Source organism: Balaenoptera ricei, chromosome 19, assembly GCF_028023285.1.
Source record: "Balaenoptera ricei isolate mBalRic1 chromosome 19, mBalRic1.hap2, whole genome shotgun sequence".
NCBI lineage: Eukaryota > Metazoa > Chordata > Mammalia > Artiodactyla > Balaenopteridae > Balaenoptera > Balaenoptera ricei.
The window spans coordinates 45,420,952-45,446,042 of record NC_082657.1 but is presented as its reverse complement, the minus strand read 5'-3'; the positions used below and the strand labels follow the sequence as shown (position 1 = coordinate 45,446,042).

Here is a 25,091-nt window from a genome sequence, read left to right as displayed (position 1 = left end):
CTAGTAATAATGGTATTTCTACAGCTTTGTTCTTTCTGGTCTGATCCAGGCAGGCAGTATATGCCAGCTCTGGTTGGAGAAGGGAACATGAATCTTGACTACCACCTCTGTTCCATGTGAAAAGGAGGAAGGTACATTCAGATCCTACTTCTCTGATTTGTTCATGCTATTCTGTAGGTAAGGCTTTCCCAAGTTCTTGAGAGAATGTCTTAGAAACTCATGTACTCTGTTTTCTTTAATTTATTGATTTATACATTATTTTTAAAAAGGATATGAGGCATTTTATAACATAAATACAAATAAGGTCAAGAAGAAAGAAATAGAAAATATTTTTGAATAGAAGAAACAGAAGATAAATATATCCCAAATCTAGGGTTATATGAATTACTATAATTACTATAATTGAGCTTGATCATGAACTTTTGGGAAGCTGAGGCAAAAAGTAAAGACGATAGGGACTTCCCTCGTGGTCCAGTGGCTAAGACTCCACACTCCCAATGCAGGGGGCCCAGGTTTGATCCCTGGTCAGGGAACTAGACCCCACATGCCACAACCAAGAGTCCCACTGCCTCAACGAAGAGTTTGCATGCCACACATACCACAATGAAGATCCCGCGTGCCACAACTAAGACCCTGCTCAGCCAAATAAATAAATAAATATATTTTTTAAAAAAGTAAAGATGATAAAGCTTTTGTAGGTCTCTCCTTGTCTGGTAAAGCAAAATCTACCGTGTCATCAAATACCAACCTTTTTCCTTTAACCTGAAAAGACTGTGTGTGTGTGTGTGTGTGTGTGTGTGTGTGTGTGTGTGTAATAATGACCAACTTAAGAGATAAAATCTTTTTAACAGTCCATTAAGTTATAAGCTTCTGGTGATTTCTATTTAACTTGATTCAAGTCTACTGCTTGAACTATCCAGAGGAATCAATGGAAACATGGTCTGCAAACTGTCACCTAAGAATCAATTTTATGAGTTCTTAGAAAAAGATAGTTCAAAGTTGAGTTTCAAATTCCCCTCTGCAGCTGAATAATAGTATATTCATATTGCTTTTGATGCTAGATGAAAAAGATCCTAGGGAATTCCCTGGTGGTCCAATGGTTAGGACTCTGTGCTTTCACTGCCGAGGGCCCAGGTTTGATCCCTGGTCGGGGAACTAAGATCCCACAAGCCACATGGTGCGGCCAAAAAAAAAAAAAAAAGTAAGATCCTAGAGTAAAAGAGAGGAAGCCTTCTTGCATCCTCATTTAGAGGCTGGCTACCTCACCTTATTTGAAGATTGGTCAAATAGGATGCCTGGAGTCAATGTTTTTCTTTCTTTCTTTTTTTTTTATAAATGAGGAAACTTTTTTTTTTTTTAAGGAGGAAGGCGGGCTTATTTATTTATTTTATTTATGGCTGTATTGGGTCTTCGTTTCTCTGCGAGGGCTTTCTCTAGTTGTGGCAAGCGGGGGGCCACTCTTCATCACGGTGCGCGGGCCTCTCACTATCGCGGCCTCTCTTGTTGCAGAGCACAGGCTCCAGACGCGCAGGCTCAGTAATTGTGGCTCACGGGCCCAGTTGCTCCGCGGCACGTGGGATCCTCCCAGACCAGGGCTCGAACCCGTGTCCTCTGCATTGGCAGGCAGATTCTCAACCACTGCGCCACCAGTGAAGCCCCTTTTTTTTTTTCAATGTTTTTCTTAAGTGTTTTGCTCAAGTACCTGAATAAAGGATTGGCTAAGAATCCAAAGTTCTTTTTTTAATTATTACAGAACACAGACATTTAAGAGTAGAGATTATCAGCTAGCTGTCTACCTCTGCCATGAAAAAACTCTATCGTAGCCCGTGTGATGACTTAGTGGAGTTGAGTTCTCCGTGTGATGACTTAGTGGAGTTGAGTTCTCGAGTATTGTTCCTTTGAACAAAGCAGGCAAAGATAAGGTTTTATTTAAATCAATATTAACGTCTCTTCTGGTGATAAGTAGATAAGAGGCAATTCTTATTTTATAATAGTACAATTATGTCATAAGTTACTATGTCCTCAGGGGTATATTCAGTTTACCTAAAAAGTCATTTAAATATAAATTTAAAAGAGAAGAACTCGAGACTGAAATCTGATTTTAATAGGACTATTCCTGCAATAACCTGGGACAGATATCATTGCCATCTTAAGAAAGACCTACATTATAGTTTGAACCAATTTCTCTAACAAACTTCACTGTAAGTTTCACATACCTGGTTGTGGCAGAATAATAGTTCCCTACTAAATATTCTTTTTTTCTGTTTTTCTTAGTAACAGACCCCCATCTTGTTAGCGGTGGCAATGCACTCAGGTAAAAAAAACATACCCAGGTCTTCCTTATATACAAGGATAATCAATGAGATGTAGTAAAGGTGTTGGATAAGTTTCTGGGAAAAGCTCTTGAAAGAGGCCTGACTCAGATGGAAGTTCTCTCTTACCCTTCCTCTTACCCGTTCTTCCTATTCCTTCCAGGATTACAGTTATGATGGCTAGAGCTCCAGTAGCTATTGTGGATCATGAGGCAATCTTGAGGATGGAAACCACATGCTAATAATAGCAGAGAAGAATAAACAGAAGGAGCTTAGGGCCCCAATGACTTATGGAAGCACTGTGCTAGCCCTAAGATGCCTATGTGTATATTTCTTTCATGGAATGAAAAATTAAACCTCTAGCTGTTTAAGCCACTGCATTTCAGGTTTCTGTTACAGGTACTATATATATTCCTAACTAATCCACCTGAACAAAACTCTACTGCATTCTCATTCAGAAGTTGGCCATCTCATTTTATTTGGAAATGGGTGAAATGGGACACCTGGAAGTAGAGTTGAAGTTTTCCTCAAGGAAACTTAACAATCATAATTTTACTGCAATTGTTTACTTACTGTCTACTCTATTAGACTGTGAGCTACTTGAAAAAAAGTCCATATACTTTTGTCTCTATCACCTAGCATGATGCTTGGCTGGTACTACATGGTCATAAACTTTTGCTGAATTGAATTTTCTTTATGGAAATGTGGTACCAACCTTATCAAATATACTATAATTATTTACATAATGTTATTCAGTTAATTTAGGTCAATGACTTATTTTTGTACTATAAAAATAAATATACTTTTCTTCTGAAAGTTATTTTAGGAAACGAAAGAACAGTCCCTTTTGGGATATGTTTCAAGATACCTGACTGACATATTGTTTTCAGGAAGAAGTGGAATTTCCAGAACCTTTGTGCTGGCAATTATTATCTCTTGGCTTGCAGTAGCAACTGTCTTCCCAGTGATCCGATGCACCTGGTAAAATGCATGAGGCCGTAAATATCGATCATCTGCTGTTCCAATAAACATCTGTAGATTTATCGGCTTTTCACTATAGCCCAGGAGCTAATTTGGAAGAGCAAACACAGAAAAATACAATTCATTATCCATGCATTTTACAATAAGCTTACAACAGTAAGTCTATTATATTTGTATCATATACTATTGATACATAAAATGTTATTTCAAAAAAGATAATAATAAAAACAAGTAATAAGTGAACAGCCCTCTAAATTGCAGAAATATTTTAAGAGTTATAAAATGCTGCAATATATTACAAAGGGATGAGGGAGTTTTTTTGGATTAAAATCTAGATCAACCTAAATTTTGAAAAGCCTTGGTAGAGTGCTGTGGAGAATACAAAAGAAATGTTGATTCTGTGCTCCAGGCAACATTAACCATCCAGACCAGACCTAAAGATCAGGATATGTGGGAAGGTCCCCTAACAGGCTGTTAAAATCAGAGACACTTTTAGTAGAAAGGATCTGAAAAATCCTATTCCATGTTTCCAAGTTAAAATTTCAACTGACTTAACAAGCTAGGCTACTTGACTTTCTTTGGTACCCTTCACTACTGCTGAGGTTAAGATGGCTACACAGGATTAATAAGGGTGATGACCAGGAGGTGCTGGAGGTAAAAACAGCAACCACAAGAAAGGAGGCAGTTAAAAGAAACAGAGCCTAAAGCACTTAGGGAGACTCCTATGTCCAGTCTGATGGCTGAGTGGCACCCATTGGACTCACCTTGAAAGGATGGAGAGAACACCAAAGTAAGCAGATACTGGAAACAAACTGACACATGTAAGAAGAGAATAACAAAAGGTGTGTTTCCTGTTTTTAAGGCTTTTAACCTGAGGGAAAGCCACAGTCCATGCCTTACAGTGTGACTAAAAATACCAAAGAAATCTACAGTCTGAAGGGCTTGAAGAACCAAGGACAGACAGAGTCTGTCACAACCTCTGGAAAGAAAGAGGCAAATCCCAGAAAAGAGACAGCCAGAGAGGAGGAACTCCAAATTTTATATATATATAGACTCTGCCCAATCCTTTGGCTGACCTGTAAACCATTCAAGAACAGGATAGATCCAAGCAGCCTAAGACTAAAATAACTGAAATGAGATTATGAGCTACCACCAACCACAGGGAGACAGGTTTTACAGGTTGACTCCAACCAAGTTAAGTGCCTGCTTAAACAAAAAAATTCAACATTCTTTGGGAGTACATATGGGTGTGCATTTATATTTGTTTTGATGCTGAGTTGTACAAGTTCTTTATATATTCTGAATATTAATCCCTTGCAATTATGTGATTTGCAAATATTATCTCCCATTCTGCAGGCTGTCTTTTCACTTTCTTGGTTGCGTCCTTTGATGCACAAAAGTTTTTAAATTTTGATGGAGTCTAATTTATTTTGTTTCTTTTGTTGCCTGTTCTTTAGGTGTCATACTTAAGAAACCATTACCAAATCCAATGTTGAGAAGATTTTCCTCATGTTTTCTTCTAAGAATTTTATAGTTTTAGGTCTTTGATCCATTTTTAGTTAATTTTTGTATATAATGTAAGGTAAGGATCCAACTACATTATTTTGCATGGGGATATCTAATTTTCCCAACACCATTTGTTGAAAAGACTGTCATTTCTCCTACTGAATGGTTTTGGAACCCTATCAAAAATGAATTGACCATATATGTTAGGGCTTATTTCTGGGCTTTCTATTCTATTTCATTGGTCTGTCTTTATGCCAGTATCATACTGTTTAAAATGCTGTAGCTTTGTAGTATGTTACAAGTCAGGGAAAGGGAGTCCTCCAACTTTACTCTTCTTTTTCAGGATTGTTTCAACTATTTGAGGCCCCTTGCAATTCCATATGAATTTTTTTTTAAATAAATTTATTTATTTATTTATTTATGGCTGCGTTGGGTCTTCGTTGCTGTGTGCGGGCTTTCTCTAGTTGCGGTGAGCGGCGGCTACCCTTTGTTGTGATGAGCAGGCTTCTCATTGCAGTGGCTTCTCTTGTTGCAGAGCATGGGCTCTAGGCGTGCAGGCTTCAGTAGTTGTGGCACACGGGCTCAGTAGTTGTGACGCATGGGATTAGTTGCTCTGCAGCATGTGGGATCTTCCTGGACCAGGGCTCAAACCCTGCTCCCTGCATTGGTAGTCAGATTCTTAACCACTGTGCCACCAGGGAAGTCCCCATTATGAATTTGAGGATATGCTTTTCCATTTTGCAAAAAGGGTTGTTGGAATTTGGGTAAGTATTGCATTAAATTTGTGGATTGCTTCGGGCAGTACTGATATTTTAACAATGTTAATTAAGTCTCCTCTCCATAAACACAGAATGTCTTTCTATTTATTTTTGTTTCATGTATATTTGGATTTTATTTTCACTTTATATATTTCCATTTATTTTTATTTCTTTCAGCAATATTTTACAGTTTTCAGCATACAAGTCCTTATACTTCCTTGGTTAAATGAATTCCTAAGTATTTAATACTTTTAGATGCTATTGTAAATGAAAACTGTTTTCTTAATGTCCTCTTAGGGTTGTTGATCAGTGATACACAGAAACACAACCGGTAAGTATGTGTTGATCTCCTACCCTGAAACTTCGTAAACTCATTTATTAGCTCTAGCAGCTTTCTTGGGGATTATTTGGGATTTTTAAAGTATGTGAGCATGTCATCTGTTAATAGAGATAACTTTACCTCTTCCTTTCCAATTGGGATGTCTTTTATTTCTTTTTATTGCCTAACAGCTCTGGCTAGAACTTCCAGCACAAATGTTGAATAGCAGTGGCAAAAGCAAGAATCCTTGTCTTGCTCCTGATCTTAGGGGAAAAGCTTTCAGTCTTTTACCATTAAGTATGATGTTATTAGCTGTGGGCTTTTCATAAATGACCTTAATCATGTTAAGGACTTTCCCCCTTTTCTTAGTTTGCTGTTTTTTTTTTTTTTAAATGATACGCTGATAAATTTTGTCAAATGCCTTTTCTGTGTCAATTGAGATGATCATGTGGTTTTTATGCCTTCATTCTATTAGTATGGCATATTACAACAACTGATTTTCATATGTTGAATCATCTGCATTTCTGAGGTAAATTCCACTTGGTCATGCTGTATAATCCTTTTAATGTGCTATTGGATTTGGTTTGCTAGTTTTATGTTGAGGATTTTTGTGCTTATATTCTTTTTTTTTTTTTTTAATTTTATTTATTTATTTTTGGCTGTGTTAGGTCTTCGTTTCTGTGCGAGGGCTTTCTCCAGTTGCGGCGAGCGGGGCCACTCTTCATCGCAGTGCGCGGGCCTCTCACTATCGCGGCCTCTCTTGTTGCGGAGCACAGGCTCCAGACGCGCAGGCTCAGTAGTTGTGGCTCAAGGGCCTAGTTGCTCCACGGCATCTGGGATCTTCCCAGACCAGGGCTCGAACCCGTGTCTCCTGCATTGGCAGGCAGATTCTCAACCACTGCGCCACCAGGGAAGCCCTGTGCTTATATTCTTTACGGATATTAGTCTGTAGTTTTCTCTTCTTGTATCTTTGTCCTTATCATTATCCTTTTGATTAAAAAAATTTTTTTCATCTCTTCACATATTTAGCCTACCTTTTCTACTAGATAATTTAGCATTTTCATCATTGTTATGTTAAAGTCTCTTTCTGATAACTCCAACCCAGACACAGAGTTAGATTTAGGTCATCTCTGGGCTAGCTTCTATTGATTGTTTTCTCTTAGCTGTGGTTCACACTTTCTTGTGTATGTATAGTTTAACATATACTAGACATTTTGTATAAAAGAACTCCAGGAACTGAAGTAGCAAGTATTTACTTTCAGAAAGAGAGATGCTATTTTTTTTTTTTTTTTGGGTCAGGCCACAGTTCTTAAGCTGCATCGGCTTTACTGCAGTTTTAGTCAGATTCCTCTGCTTTGAGATGGTGGCTTACGTGCACTTGGTGGAGATCTTACAAATCTCAGAGAGATCTCGCTCAGCAATCCCCACTCCTACTTTTGGCCCCAAATGCCTCTGGGAGGAAGATTTGCTCTATGGCTGTTTTATTCCACTGAACCAGCAAGGGTGCAATATGATAACATAGACTGCCTAAAGTCAATTTTTTGGTAAGCACAGCGGAGTGCCCAGCTCTTCAAGACAGTAGTGGTGGAGTTTCTGATGCCCAGTCCTAAGCACTGTCCCTACAAGTTGGGGTTGTGAGTCACAGTGTCAGTGATGTTTTCACTAGAGCAAAACTGGCTAGGGTGGCTGCACACTGTTCTAGGCCACATAGCTTCCAAACCTGAGATTTTATGAGCTACCTAATAACCTTAAAAGAAATTCTCTTCTGTTTCTGCACTATGGTTTTGTAAAGTATCCTGACACATGATAGCAAATACAGAGTGCCTAGTTCAGTGTCTGGCATGTACCTAACAAATGTTAGCTATTAGTGTGCATCCAGATTTGAAGTATGGAATCCAGTCAGAGTTTCAAATATGTAGAAAGAGTTTTGTTTGATTATGTTGTCCTTCAGGTGACTGCTTTACTCCCTCCTGCTTGCCCATCCCTGGCTTTATGGTGGAGTTTGTAACCAAGCAACATCATAATTTATTGATTATCCTCCTCTACCCAGGAAAGGACATGAAGTCTTTTGCCTATTATCAGATAAAATAATTTACCCAGCATGATTTTCAGCCCTGTGCCTTTATAGAGAAGCAAATAAAGCCTGGACCATTGCAATAGCCTTATAACTGCTCTCCCTGTTCTTACTCTTGCTCCCTGATAGCCTATTCTCTGTCCAGGAGTCAGAACAAACTTGTAACATTAACCAGATAACTTTACACCCCTGCTCAGAACTCTCTAATGGCTTCCTTCCATACTCAGAACTAAATTCAAATGCCCTATGATGATTTACAAGTCCTGTGTGATCTGGGCCCTGGATAACTTGTTGCCTTACCTTCTCCTACTCTCTCCCTTCCACAGTCTGCTCTGGCCATCTTGGCCTTATTGCATGAACCACTCAAGCTCATTCCTAACCTCAGGACCTTCACACTTAATATTTTGTCCCTCTGGAATATTCTTCCTGCTGATCTTCATATTACCTCACTCCTTCAGTTCTACACTCAAAGGTCAACTTCTCAGAGAAAACCACCCTATCTAAAACATCACATTTCTATCCCTTTATCCTGTTTTATTATTTTTCATAGTATTTATCACTATCAAAAGTATTTTACGGACTTCCCTGGTGGCACAGTGGTTAAGAATCTGCCTGCCAATGCAGGGGACACGGGTTCGAGCCCTGGTCCTGGAAGATCCCACATGCCGCAGAGCAACTAAGCCCGTGCGCCACAACTACTGAGCCTGCGTTCTAGAGCCCGTGATCCACAACTACTGAGCCTGCGTGCCACAACTACTGAAGCCTGCATGCCTGGAGCCTGTGCTCCACAACAAGAGAAGCCACCACAATGAGAAGCCCGTGCACTGCAACGAACGGTAGGCCCCCGCTCTCCACAACTAGAGAAAGCCTGTGGGCAGCAGCGAAGACCCAATGCAGCCAAAAATAAATAAATAAACTAATTAATTAATTTTAAAAAAGTATTTTATACATTTGTTTATATCTGTTTTCCTTTTTACCACATAAGTTCCCAAAAGGCAGAAACTTTGTCTTGTTCACCACTCCACCCCTTCCTCTTTTTACTGAGGATCCATTATGGAAATATCTGTATCAAATGTCACTGCTTCAGCCAGTATTATATAGGTGACACTAAAAAAAAGAACAAAGTGGCATGTATTAAATTTTAAGGAATTAGTGAAGACCTTAAAAGGCAGAAATTTATTAATAATAATAATATAGGATAGGGGCTTCCCTGGTGGTGCAGTGGTTAAGAGTCTGCCTGCCAGTGCAGGGGACACGGGTTCGAGCCCTGGTCTGGGAAGATCCCACATGCCGCAGAGCAACTAAGCCTGTGAGCCACAACTACTGAGCCTGTGCGTCTGGAGCGTGTGCTCCGCAACGGGAGAGGCCGCGACAGTGAGAGGCCCGCGAACCGTGATGAAGAGTGGCCCCTGCTCACCACAGCTGGAGAAAGCCCTCCCACAGAAACGAAGACCTAACACAGCCAAAAATAAATAAATTTATTAAAAAAATAATAATAATATAGGATATAGGGAAGCACATGATAAAAAGCAAGTAAGGCTCTGTGAAGCAGAGAAAAGACGAAATGATGGAAACCAGCTAAGAGGCTGAAGCACTAAAATCATGTGTACTGAAAATTTAAACAAGGGTAGAAGTGAGAACATAAATAGAAAATAGAAATGAAGGACGATTAATGCAATAAGTCTTTCTTATGAGATCCTAAAGAGATTTTTTGTAACTGGCTACGAATAGAATAATAAAGAGAAGGGAACAAAGAAATTCGAAGTTCTGAGCTTCAGTACCCAAGAGAATGATGGTATCACTAGCAAATAAAGAAATGAAGAAGTCACTGATTTAGAACATGTTTGGAGGAAGATAAGGTAATGTTTTCAATGTTAGTCATGTGGTATTCAAGGTAACAGTGAGACATCTAGATGGAAATGTGAGGCCATATAATACATACATTCTTTTAGCCCAGCCATAGCGTTATTGCACAATAACAAAATAGAGTCTACTGTGCTTTAAAAGGATGACTGAAATCCTCTTTCCGTTTCTTGTTTTGACATGATGAGTAGAATGATGACATCATGATGACATGATGAGTATGCACTGTAAAAGTTTCAGTACTCATAGCACTTTAAACACTACTGAGTTTTAACTGCATCACTGTGATTTGTAGCTCCCTGAGCAGCAGCGTAAAATGATGAGAGTGCCAGTATACTCTCTATCTTAACTACTCTGCCATTGTTGCCCCAAAACAGGCTCAGTCAATTTATAAATGAATGAGTATGGCAACATGATGAGTGAGGTGCATATAGGTACTTAATGGAAAGGGGCCAGAAATTCAAACTCCTATCAATGCACGAGATAATCATTGTTCTTCAAAGAGAGGAACTAGCCTACGTTGCACAGAACTTCAGAATGTCCCATCATATATATTCGTGTATACAGAAACGTTTACGAACTTGGAACCCAACTCCTTAGTATATATAAATACCACCCAAATCGCAGTTTTAACACATATGAATTTTTCATGAATGCAACTGCCGTGTAAACTGAGGTAAACTTTATTTATTTATTTTGGCTGCGCTGCGCGGCATGTGGAATCTTAGCTCCCCGACCAGGGATTGAACCCGTACCTCCTGCATTGGAAGCACAGAGTCTTAACCACTGGACCACCAGGGAATTCCCGAGGTAAACTTTAGCAAAAGTTGTTCATTTCAGAAAATCATGTCATTGCTAGTAATGCCACTCACTTGTGGAATTTAGGTTGCTGATCAACACACTTGCCTATGTGCAAGTGTGATGTAGTGATGCTGTAGGTACAAGTATCTAATTATTTCATTGTTTTCTCTACAGTCATTACCAAGCCTTTTCATTTTGAAACATAACTTTTTGTTATAATTTGTTTATAACCGTTTTCTAAATTTATTTCCTCTTAATAATAAAAGCATTATATTGGTATTTCTAAAATTATATGTGTAGGCTGATTATATTGTCCTTGAATTTCCATTTCAGGTAAATAAAGTATTATAAAATATTTGTTTAAAATTTTAAGAGTGGGGTTGGATCTGATAGGGTTGAGAACCACTAGCCTTAGAAGATTTGCAAGTCAGGAGGCACACTGGTATTTTATCTTGGACCAGTTTGCCTAAAAGCAAATCCTCCAGTCTCCTGTCTAGGGAACATAAACCTACTGCAAGCATTTTGGGAGTTAAGAGGAGTCAAAGCTCTCCCTATTCAGTACACAGACTTTCATTATGCCTCCCCTTTCATCCCTACCCCATTTTCTGTACAGATCCTCAAGCCCTGCCTTCAATTATTCTAGAACCTAGAACTTCTATTTCACTCCCTCTAGACAATAAATCTCCAGAATTCTCCCAAGGTAAGCCAGTGGTTATCACTTCGTTATACCACATAAGGGAGAAAAATCTGGGAAGTTTAACTGCTTCTTTTGTAGACCTTCAACAATATTTCTGTTTTCGGCCTCACCTCACATCCCACTTTCAGAGACACCAGTGCCTCAACCCCCTGAGCCTTTCCAAGGTTCTTTAGTGTAAAATGATTTGTGCTTCTTAATTACTGGTTCTTTCTCTCCAACCAACAAGCTTAAGTTGTAACTGTTTAATGTCTAATGAAGGTAAACACATGTGTTTAATCTAGTATATTTAACTGGAAATTGCAGTTTTCTGTAAATATTTAAATATTTGTGTATTTAAGAAATCTATCAATATTTCAGTTGTGATTTCTTTTTACATATTTTGGTATAAACAAGTTAATAAATGTTAAAGCTTGAATTGAATGGAAAATATTCCATAAAAAATAAAATGCCAACATGATTACAGTAAAAAAAAAAAAAAAGCCTAAATAAATCAATAACTAAAGAAGAAATAGTAACAGTGTGGGCGTATGTATGCATATGCACACAAATATGGTTCAGTCACTTTTCCCTTTTGGTTTGTATGGAGGCAGATGTGGTAAGTGATAATGTAGAATGAGAGTCATCCAAATTTGGACACAGAGGTGAAAAAGTAAAGGTAGAGAGTGGTGATATACTTTAACTAAATTAGTTTATGTAATTCTAAAACTCCTGTGGAGTACATGCCATTTTTTCCAGTTTATAGATGAAGAATCTTAAGCAAAGAAAGATTAAGGAACTACTCCAAACTCATGGCTAATCATCCTTTCTGCTATACTTATTGTTGCTCTTTCATGTTTAATCCTACATTGAACAAATTATTCTATGGAACCAACTGTTCTTGTAGTGGAGGAAGAAGCACCAACAACTTTACCACTTGCCTCAAAGTACTGTGAAGGGGACAGTGTCATTCTTGTTATCTCCAGAGCCTAGTATAGTACCTATCACGTTATGGGCATTTAATCATTGCTGAATGAATGAATTTTGGAATGGAAGAGTACAATTTGGTGGAACAAAATAACACGAGGTTAGTCAACACAATTATTTAAATAAGAATTATAACCACTAAAGTAGCTGTTTAAAATGAAGTAGTAAAATCTAAAATAGAAAATACAAACTAAAAATTTTATTGCTATCTATTAAGTTACCCAAATATCACGTAACATACCAGTAAGTACTATATTCCAAAGTATCCCAGTCATATTAGATGACTCATATTAATACCAGCTTGGCAAAGACATAAGCCACCTGTCCTTTATACTTTGATAGTAAAATGAGCCAGTGATGGGGGAAGGTAATCAGGCATATAAGATTTCAAAGGGAATATATTTCATAACACATATTTCAGCCAACATCTGCTCCAAGCATATATACTACAGCATAAGAAAAATAGGGCTTCTCCTTTGCAACTCAAGGACTTTAAAAGAACATCAAATAAATTAATTAGACTATCATTCCATCCCATCCCATTTGCTGCCAATGTTATAGGCAACAAATTATTGCTACTGTTAACACTATTCTCTAAAATCTTTCATCTAATATCAGGATACTTCTCTTCAGGTCACCTTCTGCTTTGTAGAAGAAACTAAGCTAAGTTGTTTGTTATGTTTCTGTACGTTTCCATAGCAAAGGTCTGTGCCTGCTTAATTTAACTAAAGCTGGAGGGTTAAAGCCTGAAGGTATAGGACAGACTAAAGCAGCTTCAATAAGAGGAGTTCTATTATCAGTTCTGCTACATTACTTGGAGGGAACAGATCTGAATATATTAGAAACATGACAACACAATGTAGAGATAATAAAAATACAAAATTAAATTTCCATAATATAAATTGCTTCAAACTGAAAATGTACATATAACAACATCATACAAAAAATCATCACCTGGAAATGAATCTTAGCATATGATGAAATACAAAGTCTAGTTATGGAAAAAAATACTACAATCTCCATTTTAAATTTCAGTAACTTTTGGGATAAGACTCAAAATATTTATTCCTTCATAAAATTTACCACTGTATAATAAAGTATGTGTGTAATTTTATGCAATTTTATCCCATATGTAGATTCAAGTAACCACCGTAACAGTCATGATCCAGAACTCTTCCATTACCACAAAGGAACTCTCTTGTGCTACCCGTTTACGTTCACAGTCTTCAACCAGTTCCTGTTCCCTGGCAACCGCTAATCTAGTGTCATCTCTGTAGCTCTGCCATTTTGAGAATGTTATATATATAAATGGAATCACAGTATGTAACCATTTGAGATTGCCTTTTTTTCCACTCAGCATAGTTCCATGGAGAACCTTCCAACTTGTGTGTATCAACAGTTTGTTCCTTTTTATTGCTGAATGGTAGCTAGTGCATTGTATGGATATACCAGTTTGTTTAACTCTTCTTCCGTTTGGCTTGTTTCTAATTTTTGACTATGAAAAATGACACCACTATGAACCTTACAGGTTATTGTGTGAACAAGTTTTTATTTTTCTGTGATAAATGCCAAATGTGATTCCTGGGTCATGTGGTAAATGCAAGTTTAGTTTTTTAAGAACCTGACAAACTATCTTGCGGAGTGGCTGTACCATTTTACATTCCTAACAGCAGTTTAGGTGGCATAAAGTTTCTTGGCATCCTTGCCAGCATTTAGTATTATCACTATTTTTTTATTTAACTGTTCTATAAGGCATATAGTGATATCTCATTGTGGTTTTAATTTGCATTTTTCTAATGCCTAATAATGTGGAAAATCTTTTCACATGCTTATTTGCCATCTTATCTCCTCCTTGGCAAAATGTCTGTTCATGTCTTGTGCCCATTTCTAACTGAATTGCTTTTTTACTGTTGAGTTTTCAAAGTTCTTTACATATTCTAGATACAAGATCTTTGTCAGATATGTGGTTTGCAAATGTTTTCTCCCTGTCTATAGCCTGTCTTTGCCATCTTTTTTTTTTTTTTTTTTGCCATGCTGTGCAGCACGTGGAATCTTAGTTCCTCGACCAGGGATTGAATCAGTACCCCCTGCATTGGGAGTGCAGAGTCCCAACCACTGGCCCACCAGGGAAGTCCTCCATCCTCTTAATAGGATGTTTCACAGAGCTAAAGTTTTTAATTTTGATGAAGTCCAATTTATCAATTTTTTCTTCTAGCATCATGCTTTTGGTATCATGTCCGAGAACTTTTCTCATAGCTTGAGGTCCTGAAGATTTTCTCCTGTGCTTTCTTCTAAAAGTTTTATGATTTTACAATTCACACTAAATTTCACAATCCATTTTGAATTAATTTTTGTATAAGATGTGAGGTTTAGGTAAAGCGGTTTTATTTGCTTAAAGATGTCCAACTGCTACAGCACCATTCGTTAAAAAGACAATGTAGGGCTTCCCTGGTGGCGCAGTGGTTGAGAATCTGCCTGCCAATGCAGGGGACACGGGTTCGAGCCCTGGTCTGGGAAGATCCCACATGCCGCGGAGCGGCTGGGCCCGTGAGCCACAATTACTGAGCCTGCGCGTCTGCAGCCTGTGCTCCGCAACAGGAGAGCCTGCGATAGTGAGAGGCCCGCGCACCGCGATGAAGAGTGGCCCCCACTTGCCACAACTAGAGGAAGCCCTCGCACAGAAACGAAGACCCAACACAGCCATAAATAAATAAATAAATAAATAAATAAAAATTAAAAAAAAAAAAAAAAAAAGACAATGTAAAAGCTCTTAAAGAATATTCATCTTGGTCTATAAACAGTATATTTTTTATTTAAATACAGTTGCCATTACCTATGCTAAATTAAAAATTGATGTAATTTCAAATGATTTCCACATTTTGAAAAATGAGAATAAAATGTTTCTGATAATTCCTAAAATACTAATACTTTTTGGACAAATGAAATCAAATTCTACTGTTGTATATTTCTTGTAATTCATTAACATGCCGTATTTCCTTTGGTCTCACAGCCTTCTAAATCAGCACTACTCAACAGAACTTTCTGCAATGATGAAAATATTCTATATCTGCATTGTAAAAAAAAAAACCCATGATCCATGTCATATCAATTGTTGTGTAAGGTGTGAAGTTTAGGTTAAGGTTTATTTTCTTGTCTACGGATGTCCAATTGCTACAGCATCATTTGTTCAAAAGGCAATGTAACCATTACCCACATTGGCTACCAAGCCTTGAAGTGTTGTTAATGCAAGTGAAGAACTGAATTTTTAATTTTAGTTAATTTAAATTTAAATGTGGCTAGTGGCTGCTGGATTGGACAGTGTAGCTCTAAACCCTTTCCTCTGCTTAATACTTTCACTTTCTTAATATTTAGCTTTTCCCTGGCTAATGTTTATTAATTAGCTAGGAACTTCCCTCAAATAAGCAGTGCCTGATTCAACCCCTTCATCTGGGTTTTAGGTCCCTATTTGCTCTCACAGAGATCTGAATTTCCTCCATTAAAGCTTTATCATACTTTTGTTATTATCTTGTTTGCAAACTTCACTGAACTAGAAATTTCATGAGAGTAGGAAACATGTCTGATTCCACTCCCCCTCTTGAATCCCCAGCTACAGTAACAAACTACCCTGAGTGTATTACATATTTGCAGACCATATTAATGAATAAGATTATTTACTTTGAATAAAAGAAAAAGTTAGTTTATTAGTTGGCTAGAAAGTAGGTGGTATTTTTCAACAGCTTCATAGTTTGAGTTTTTAAAATTTCAAGAAATATATACTTCAGAAACTTCTTGGCTCTCAACATATAATTATACCGAGAACATCTGAAATCCTCCTTTGGGGAGTATCAGAAAGATTTCTAGAACTTGTGCTTAAGTGCTCTTTCTCTTTTCATTTTGATACAACACTGGCCAATGGAATGCAAACACAGCTCTTTAAAATGACAGCAATCAACTCAGCTGAATTCTAAGATGCCAATGTAGATATCTTATTCTGCTGCATTTTCTCCATCAGGGTTCACAGAACATTGATCAAGCTGCTAAAAGAAGCCTAAGTAATAATATCAAATAATATTTACTGAATATTTACTATGTTCTTTACATGCAATGTTTCATTTGATCCCCACATCAGCTCTTAGGTAGGTGATATTATTCTCATTCTACAAAAAAGGAATTGGAGGTAACGTTCCCTCCATAATTAACCTCTATCACATCATATTCTAATTTCCAATATAGCCCTTAATACATTCTAATATTATTTTGTTTATTTGCTCATTGTCTCTTCTCAGTATAATGCAAGAAAGACCCATAAGGGCAGGGACCTTTTCTGTCTTATTCATCTCTGGATCCCCAGCATCTACAATATTGCCTATAATGTAGTGAGCAATCAAAAAATATTTATGAAAAAAAAAATTTATGGAATGAGTGAAAGGATAGGTGAATGAATAAACTAAGCAATGAATGATTCAATAAAAGGTCTAGAAAAGTTAAACTGCTTGGCCAAAGATACAGTACAGCTCAGGATTCAAACCCAAGCAGTATGACTGCAGAGCCCATACCATTTAGCTACTAGTATTAACTCCTGAATGTACTTAAAGACCAACACTGTATAGGGAATGTGGACGAGAAGACAAGCTGACCACCAAAGATTTATGTATAGAACTGTATAGTATACCTTTCCTAGTCCTCTTGCAAATGAGTAGGGCCACTCATTTGCAAGTGATTACTCCTGGACAGTGACTAGTAATAATTGGTAGTAATTTCCAGGTTCATGTATCTTATGTGCCTTTCCTATACTTTCTTCCCTTTTCCCAGGGACCATGGAGGCTGTGTGCTGAACATGACTGTATCAGAAGATAGACAGACCTTGTATTCAAGAGTGACAATACAAAAGAAAATAAACTTTTCTGTCCCAAACCAACAAGAACCAGAGATTATTAGTCATAGTAGTTAGCCTACCACAATTAATCTAAAAGAGCTTAAACTAAAATAATGGTAAACAAGGTCCAAGATTTTTTTATCAGGGGCTCCAAACGTTGTAGAAACAGCACTTGTCTTTAAATCAAACACCAGGATTTCTAAAAAGGCTTACTTAGAGAATTAAAGGAGATAACGTGAAAGTACTTCATAAAGTGAAAAGCAAATGAAATTATAAGATAACTATAAGAGGCAACATGGTACAATGGAGAGTGGAACAGCAGAGTCAAAAGACCTGGGTTTAAGATCTCTACCAATTACATTAAGTGTAATCTTAAATCATCTGTACAATGTACTTGCCTTGCCCTTTTCAAAAAACTTTAGCAAATATTAAATATAAACTCTGAGAAAACATTTTGTAAACTACAAAGAACTACAAAAAAAAAACAATTTTTGCAATTAGCAACAGAACAAATATGCAAAATGTCACTAAATTAGGCAATTTAAGAGCATGTTGGCATCTAGCATTTTTTGGATAAATGTCAACATTAAACCAAATTCTGGGCTTCCCTGGTGGCGCAGTGGTCGAGGATCCACCTGCCAATGCAGGGGACATGGGTTCGAGCCCTGGTCTGGGAAGATCCCACATGCCACAGAGCAACTGGGCCCGTGAGCCACAACTACTGAGCCTGCACGTCTGGAGCCTGTGCTCTGCAACAAGAAAGGCCGCGACAGTGAGAGGCCGCGACAGTGAGAGGCCCACGCACCGCGATGAAGAGTGGCCCCCGCTCGCCGCAACTAGAGAAAGCCCTCGCACAGAAACGAAGACCCAACACAGCCAAAAATTAATTAATTAATTAATTAATTAAAAAAAAAACCCAAATTTTTAAAAAATTATTTGTTCTAAAACCTAAACATTATTCTAAAAGATATGGAGACTCTATACTATGTTAAACCATCTAAAACAAAATTCAGAAAGTTAAGACCTGCAAAAGTCTCTTTGAATCCTAGGACTGAAAATGTGTATTTTCATTAGAGAACTCCAATAAAAGCTATTGACTTTAATTAAACAGACAATTCTCCTAATTTGGATAAGAAAAATAATCTGATTAAGTACTCATTATAGACTATGTTAACTTTATTAAAGATTAATTTCCTGACAAGTAAACAAGTTAGTTTCATTTTAAATGAAACCGCATCGCTCTATTTATAATAGCCAGGACATGGAAGCAACCTAAGTGTCCATCGACAGATGAATGGATAAAGAAGATGTGGCACATATATACAATGGAATATTACTCAGCCAAAAAAAGAAACGAAACTGAGTTATTTGTAGTGAGGTGGATGGACCTAGAGTCTGTCATACAGAGTGAAGTAAGTCAGAAAGAGAAAAACAAATACTGTATGCTAACACATATATATGGAATCTAAAAAAAAAAAAAAAAAAAGGTTCTGAAGAACCTAGGGGCAGGAAAGGTATAAAGACACAGACATAGAGAATGGACATGAGGACACGGGGAGGGGGAAGGGTAAGCTGGGACAAAGTGAGAGAGTGGAATGGATATATATACACTACCAAATGTAAAACAGATAGCTAGTGGGAAGCAGCCACATAGCACAGGGAGATCAGCTCAGTGTTTTCCGACTACCTAGATGGGTGGGATAGGGAGTGTGGAGGGAGATGCAAGAGGGAGGGGATATGGGGATATATGTATATGTAAAGCTGATTCACTTTGTTATACAGCAGAAAGTAACACACCATTGTAAAGCAATTATACTCCAATAAAGATGTTAAAAAAAATGAAAAATAAAAATAATTTAAACTGCATCTATTTCTCTATTGTGCTTGTACATTCTGAAGGCACTACAGATCTTTTTTACCCCCACCACACAAAAACATTGTGGAGTGTGTAAAACCCAAAAAACCCACTGGGAAGTTGGAAGAAGTTTCTTAACAGTGCTCTATAATTCTACAGTCCCTAACCATGAACTATAAAATGAAATGAGATTATATATATTTTTTATCTATCAGCCCAATTTGATAATAAAAGGACATTCAGTTTCTACTTTGTACTCTCCATCTATAAATTCATCAGATTACAGAAAATACAAGGAAGAAGTAGACACTGGCTGTACGGTTCTTTTTTTTTTTTAATTTTTTTTTGTTTATTTATTTTTGGCTGCATTGGGTCCTCGTTGCTGCACACGGGCTTTCTCTAGTTATGGTGAGCAGGGGCTACTCTTCGTTATGGTGCGCGGGCTTCTCATTGCAGTGGCTTCTCTTGTTGTGGAGCGTGGGCTCTAGGTGCATGGGCTTCAGGAGTTGTGGCACATGGGCTCAGTAGTTGTGGCACATGGGCTTAGTTGCTCCGCAGCATGTGGGATCACCCTGGACCAGGTATCGAACCCATGTCCCCTGCACTGGCAGGCGGATTCTTAACCACTGCTCCACAAGGCAAGTCCCCCAGGGGATTTAAAGTAGTGACACACGCACCTCATTTTTCTTTTTCCCCTTCTAAAAGCCACACATTAAAGACTAGGATATTTTAAAAACAACTGAATCTCTGGGGAAAATTAGAAAATAATCACCCATGCCCAGGGAAAGGCTCAAAAAAGACCAGAGAAGACCTTAAGTTTATACCTCAGGCTGATCCTTGGCAAAAAACAAAAAACAAAAACAAAAACAAAAAAAAACAGCTTACGACAATCAAAAAGACAAAAACAAAAAAGAGCAAGCCCTGTGGAAGGGGCAGAATCTGATTTCTAGTTGTGAACACAACTTTACAACTTAAGGAACTAGAAAAAGAACAAACTAAACCTAAAGCCAGAAAAAGAAAGTAATAAAGATTAGAGCAGAGGTAAATGAAACAGGAAACAGAAAAATAGAGAAAAATCAATGAAACCAAAAGTTGGTTCTTTAAAAAGATCAAAATTGACAAACTTTTAGCTCAACAGACTAAGAAAAAAGGAGAAAATACCTGAATTACTAAAATTAGAAACGACACTACCAATTCTACAGAAATAAAAAGGATTAAGGCTTCCCTGGTGGCGCAGTGGTTAAGAATCCGCCTGCCAATGCAGGGGACACGGGTTCGAGCCCTGGTCCGGGAGGATCCCACATGCCGCGGAGCAATTAAGCCCGTGCGCCACAACTACTGAGCCTGCGCTCTAGAGCCCGCAAGCCCAACTACTGAAACCCGCGTGCCTAGAGCCCACGCTCTGAAACAAGGGAAGCCACCGCAATGAGAAGCCCATGCACCACAACGAAGAGTAGCCCCCGCTCACTACAACTAGAGAAAGCCCGCGCACAACAAAGACCCAACGCAGCCAAAAAAATTAAATTAATTAATTAATTTTATTAAAAAAGGATTATAAGAGAGTACTATGAACAACTGTATACCAGCAAACTGGATAACCTACATGAAGTGGACAAATTCCTAGAAACACAAACCCTTAAAACTAAACCACAGAGAAACAGACAATCTGAATATTCCTTTAACTAGTAAGAAGATTGAACCGGTAATTAGAAATCTCCTGACAGGGGCTTCCGTGGTGGCACAGTGGTTAAGAATAGGCCTGCCAATACAGGGGACATGGGTTTGAGCCCTGGTCCAGGAGGATCCCACATGCCGCGGAGCAACTAAGCCCGTGTGCCACAACTACTGAGCCCACGTGCCTAGAGCCCGTGCTCCGCAACAAGGGAAGCCACCACAATGAGAAGCCCACGCACCACAACAAAGAGTAGCCCCCACTCGCTGCAACTAAAGAAAGCCTGCGTGCAGAAACGAAGACCCAATACAGCCAAAAAAACCACAAAATCTCCTGACAAAGCAAAGCCCTGGACCCAGTGAATTCAACCAAACATTTAAAGAAGAACTAATACCAATCTTCTTCAAACCTTCAAATAAATTGAAGAGGAGGGAACACTTCCTAACTCATTCCATGGAGTCAGCATTACCTTGATACCAAAGCCAGACAAAGACAATACAAGAAAACTACAGACCAATATCCCTTATGAGCACTGATGAAAAATCCTCAACAAAATACTGGCAAACCAAATTCTGCAGCATATTAGAAGAATTATACACCATGACCGAGTGGGATTTATTCCCAGAATGCAAGAATGGTTCAACACATGAATATCAATCAATGTAATAAACCACATTAACAGAATGAAGGGAAAAAAAATCACATGATTATCTCAACTGGTTCAGAAAAAGCATTCAGCAAAATTCAATACCCTTTCATGATAAAAACACTCAATAAAGTAGGAATAGAAGGAAAATATCTCAACATAATAAAAGCCATATATGAAAAACCCAGTTGGGACTTCCCTGGTGGTCCAGTGGGTAAGACTCCATGCTCCCAGTGCAGGGGGCTCAGGTTCGATCTCTGGTCGAGGAACTAGATCCCACATGCATGCCGCAACTAAGAGTTCACATGCAGCAACTAAGAAGTCCACATGCCACAACTAAAAACATGCGGCAATGAAGATCCCGCGTGCCACAACTAAGACCCGGTGAGGGAGGGAGGGAGGGAGGAAAGGAGGAAGGAAGGAAGGGAGGAAGGAAGCCCCACAGCAAACATCATACTCAAAGGTGAAAGACTGAAAGTTTTTCCTCTAAGATCAGGAACAAGTAATGATGCTTGCTTTCACCACTTCTTTTCAACATAGTACTGGAAGTTCTAGCCAGAGCAATTAGGCAAGAAAAAGAAATAAAAGGTATCCAAATTGGAAAGGAAGAAGCAAAATTATCTCTGTTCTTAGATGATATTATCTTATATATAGAAAACCCTGGGCTTCTCTGGTGGCACAGTGGTTAAGAATCTGCCTACCAATGTAAGGGACACAGGTTCAAGCCCTGGCCCGGGAAGATCCCACATGCCATGGAGCAACTAAGCCCGTGCACCACAACTACTGAGCCTGAGCTCTAGAGCCCACAAGCCACAACTACTGAGCCCACGTTCCACAACTACTGAAGTCTGTGCACCAGAGCCCGTGCTCCACAATAAGAGAAAGCCACGACAATGAGAAGCCCACGCACCACAACGAAGAGTAGCCCCCGCTCACCACAACTAGAGAAAGCCCATGCACAGCAACGAAGACCCAACACAGCTAAAAATTAATTAATTAATTAATTTAAAAAAGAAAAGAAAGAAAACCCTAATGATTCTACCAAAACAAAAACAAAAACAAAAACTGCTAGAGATAATAAATGAATTCAACAAAGTAGCAGGACACAAAGTCAACACATGAAAATCAGTTGTATTTCTATACACAAACAGTGAACAACCTGAAAAGGAAATTATGAAAACAATTCCATTTACAATAGCATCAAGAAGAATAAAATGCCTAGGAATTAACTCAATCAAAGAGGTGAAAGCTTTACACAATGAAAACTATACAACATTGCTGAAAAAAATTAAAGAAGACATGAATAAATGGAAAAACATTCCATGTTCATGGATTGGAAGATTTATTATTGTTAACATGTCAATACTACCTAAAGCAATCTACAGATTCAATGCAGTCTGCATAAAAATCTCAAAGATTTTTTGCAGAATAGAAAAATCCATCCTAAAAGTCATATGGAATCTCAAGGGACCCTGAATAGCCAAGACAATCTTCAAAAACAAAGAACAAAACTGAAGACTCACACTTTCAGATTTCAAAGCTTACTACAAAGCTACCATAATCAAAACACTGTGGAACTAGCACAAAGACAGACACAGAGACCAATGGGACAAAATAGAGAGCCTAGAAATAAACCCTTGCACATATGGTCAAAAGTTTTTGTTTTGTTTTGTTTTTGACTGTACCACACAGGGATCTTAGTTCCCTGATCAGGGATTGAACCTGGGCCCTGGCAGTGAAAGTGCCGAGTCCTAACCACTGGACCGCCAGGGATGATTTTTAACAACAATGTTAAGACTATTCAATGAGGAAAGGAGAGTCTTTTCAACAAATGCTGCTGAGAAAACTGGATAACTACATGCAAAAGAATAAAGTTAGACCCTTACCTAACACCATATACAAAAATTAACTCAAATGGAGAAAAGACCTAAATGTATGATTTAAACTATAAAACTCTTAGGTAATCTTTTTTTTTTTTTGGGCCACCGCCGTGAGGCTCATGGGATCTTAGTTCCTTGACCAGGGATTGAACCTGTGCCCTCTGCAGTGAAAGCACTGAGTCCTAACCATTGGGTAATCTTAATCAAAATCCCAGCAGGTTTTTTTTTTTTTTTTTTAATTTTGGAGGTGTGGTGGGTAGAGATTGACAAGCTGACTCTAAAATTCATACAGAAATGCAAAGGACCTATAATGACCAGTACAATCCTAAAAGAAGACCCACACTATCAAATATCAAGATTTACTATAAAGAAATTATAATTAATGCAATGTAGTAATGGTACTAAGATAGAACAAATAGTCCAATGGCACAGAATGAAGAGTTAGGAAAGAGAGCCACAGATAGATGGCTGGTCTGATTTATGACAAAGGCACCAATGTCATAGAGTAGAAAAATGATGGGCTTTTCAATAATGGTACTGGATCAACTTCTATCCATAAGAAAAAAAAATGTATCTTAATCTTTACCTTTAATTCATATACAAAAATTAATTTGAGATAGATCACAGACCTATACGTAAAAGGTAAAGCAATAAAGCTTCCAGAATAAAACACAGGAAACTATCTTCATAACCTTGGAGTAAGCAAAGATTCTTGAAAAGGCATGAAAGCACTTTCCATGGAAAAGAAGACTGATAATTTGCACTTCATTAAAATTAAAAACTTCCATTTATCAAAAGACACAATTAAGAAAGTGAAAAAGCAAGCAACAGACTAGGAAAAGAAATGTCATTTGCCATACATATATCTGACAAAGGACTTATATCCAAATACTAAAAACTCCTACAAATCAATAAGAGAAAGAGACAATTTAAAAATTGGTCAAGAGATGTGAACAGACACTTCACAAAAAAGGACAGCCAAATGTCTGATAAACATTTGAAAAGATGTTCAACATCACTGGTTATCAAGAAACAACAATTTAAAACCAGTGTGATACCTCCACATCCCTGTCAGAATGGTTAAAATTAAAAGACAACAACCAAGTGCTGGTATTATTGGTGAGGATGTAGAGTAACTGGAACTTTCATATATGGCTGGTCAGGAGTAAAAACTCGTACAGCTCCTTTGAAAAACCAGCAATTCCACTCTGAGACATATAAACATATACCAAAAAAATGTGAATGCTTCGTCCATCAAAAGACATGTGTGAAAAAAAGCATACAGCAGCTTTATTCATAATATTTCAAAACTGGACACAAACCAAGTGTCAATGAACAGAACGATAGATAAAGAAATTGTAGCAAATTCATACGATGGAATACTATACAGCAATTTTTTTAAAACTACAAAAAAACCCAAACTGGATGAATTTCACGCTCATGTGTTGAATAAATGAAGCTAGACAGAGAACAGAACATTTTGTATAAGTCCATTTATTAGCAATTCATGAATAAAAAAACTAATCAATGATAATAAATGGTCAGAAGCACAATTACCTTTGGTTAGAAGATATAAACTGGGAAGGGCACAAGGGAGTCTTCTGGGGTGCTTAAAACATTCTATATCTTAACCTGTTTGTAGTTTTATGTGTGTGTGTGTGTGTGTGTGTGTGTGTGTGTGTGTGCGCGCGTGTGTCTGTGTGTGTATGAAAAATTCATTGAGCTATACATGTTAAGATTTGTGTACTTTAATGATGCATTCCCATACAGCAATAAAACATTTTTTAAAAGTCTGCACATACAGAACAAAATCAAGGCATTTTTCCCAGGCTTGAGAACCAAGCACACCACTCTTATGTGTAATGGTCAGACTGGTCTGGAATGGCAA

The 25,091-nt window shown here is 37.9% G+C and overlaps 1 protein-coding gene across 2 annotated transcripts in view; it reads right to left on the bottom strand.

Moving 5' to 3' along the window:
- NFATC3 (nuclear factor of activated T cells 3) overlaps positions 1-25,091 on the bottom strand; it is a 134,578-nt gene that overhangs the window by 51,960 nt on the left and 57,527 nt on the right. For both annotated transcript variants that reach the window (XM_059904578.1, XM_059904577.1), the window contains exon 4: positions 3,181-3,380. In XM_059904578.1, the coding sequence (XP_059760561.1) occupies positions 3,181-3,380 (200 nt within the window). The remainder of the gene's footprint in view (positions 1-3,180; positions 3,381-25,091) is intronic.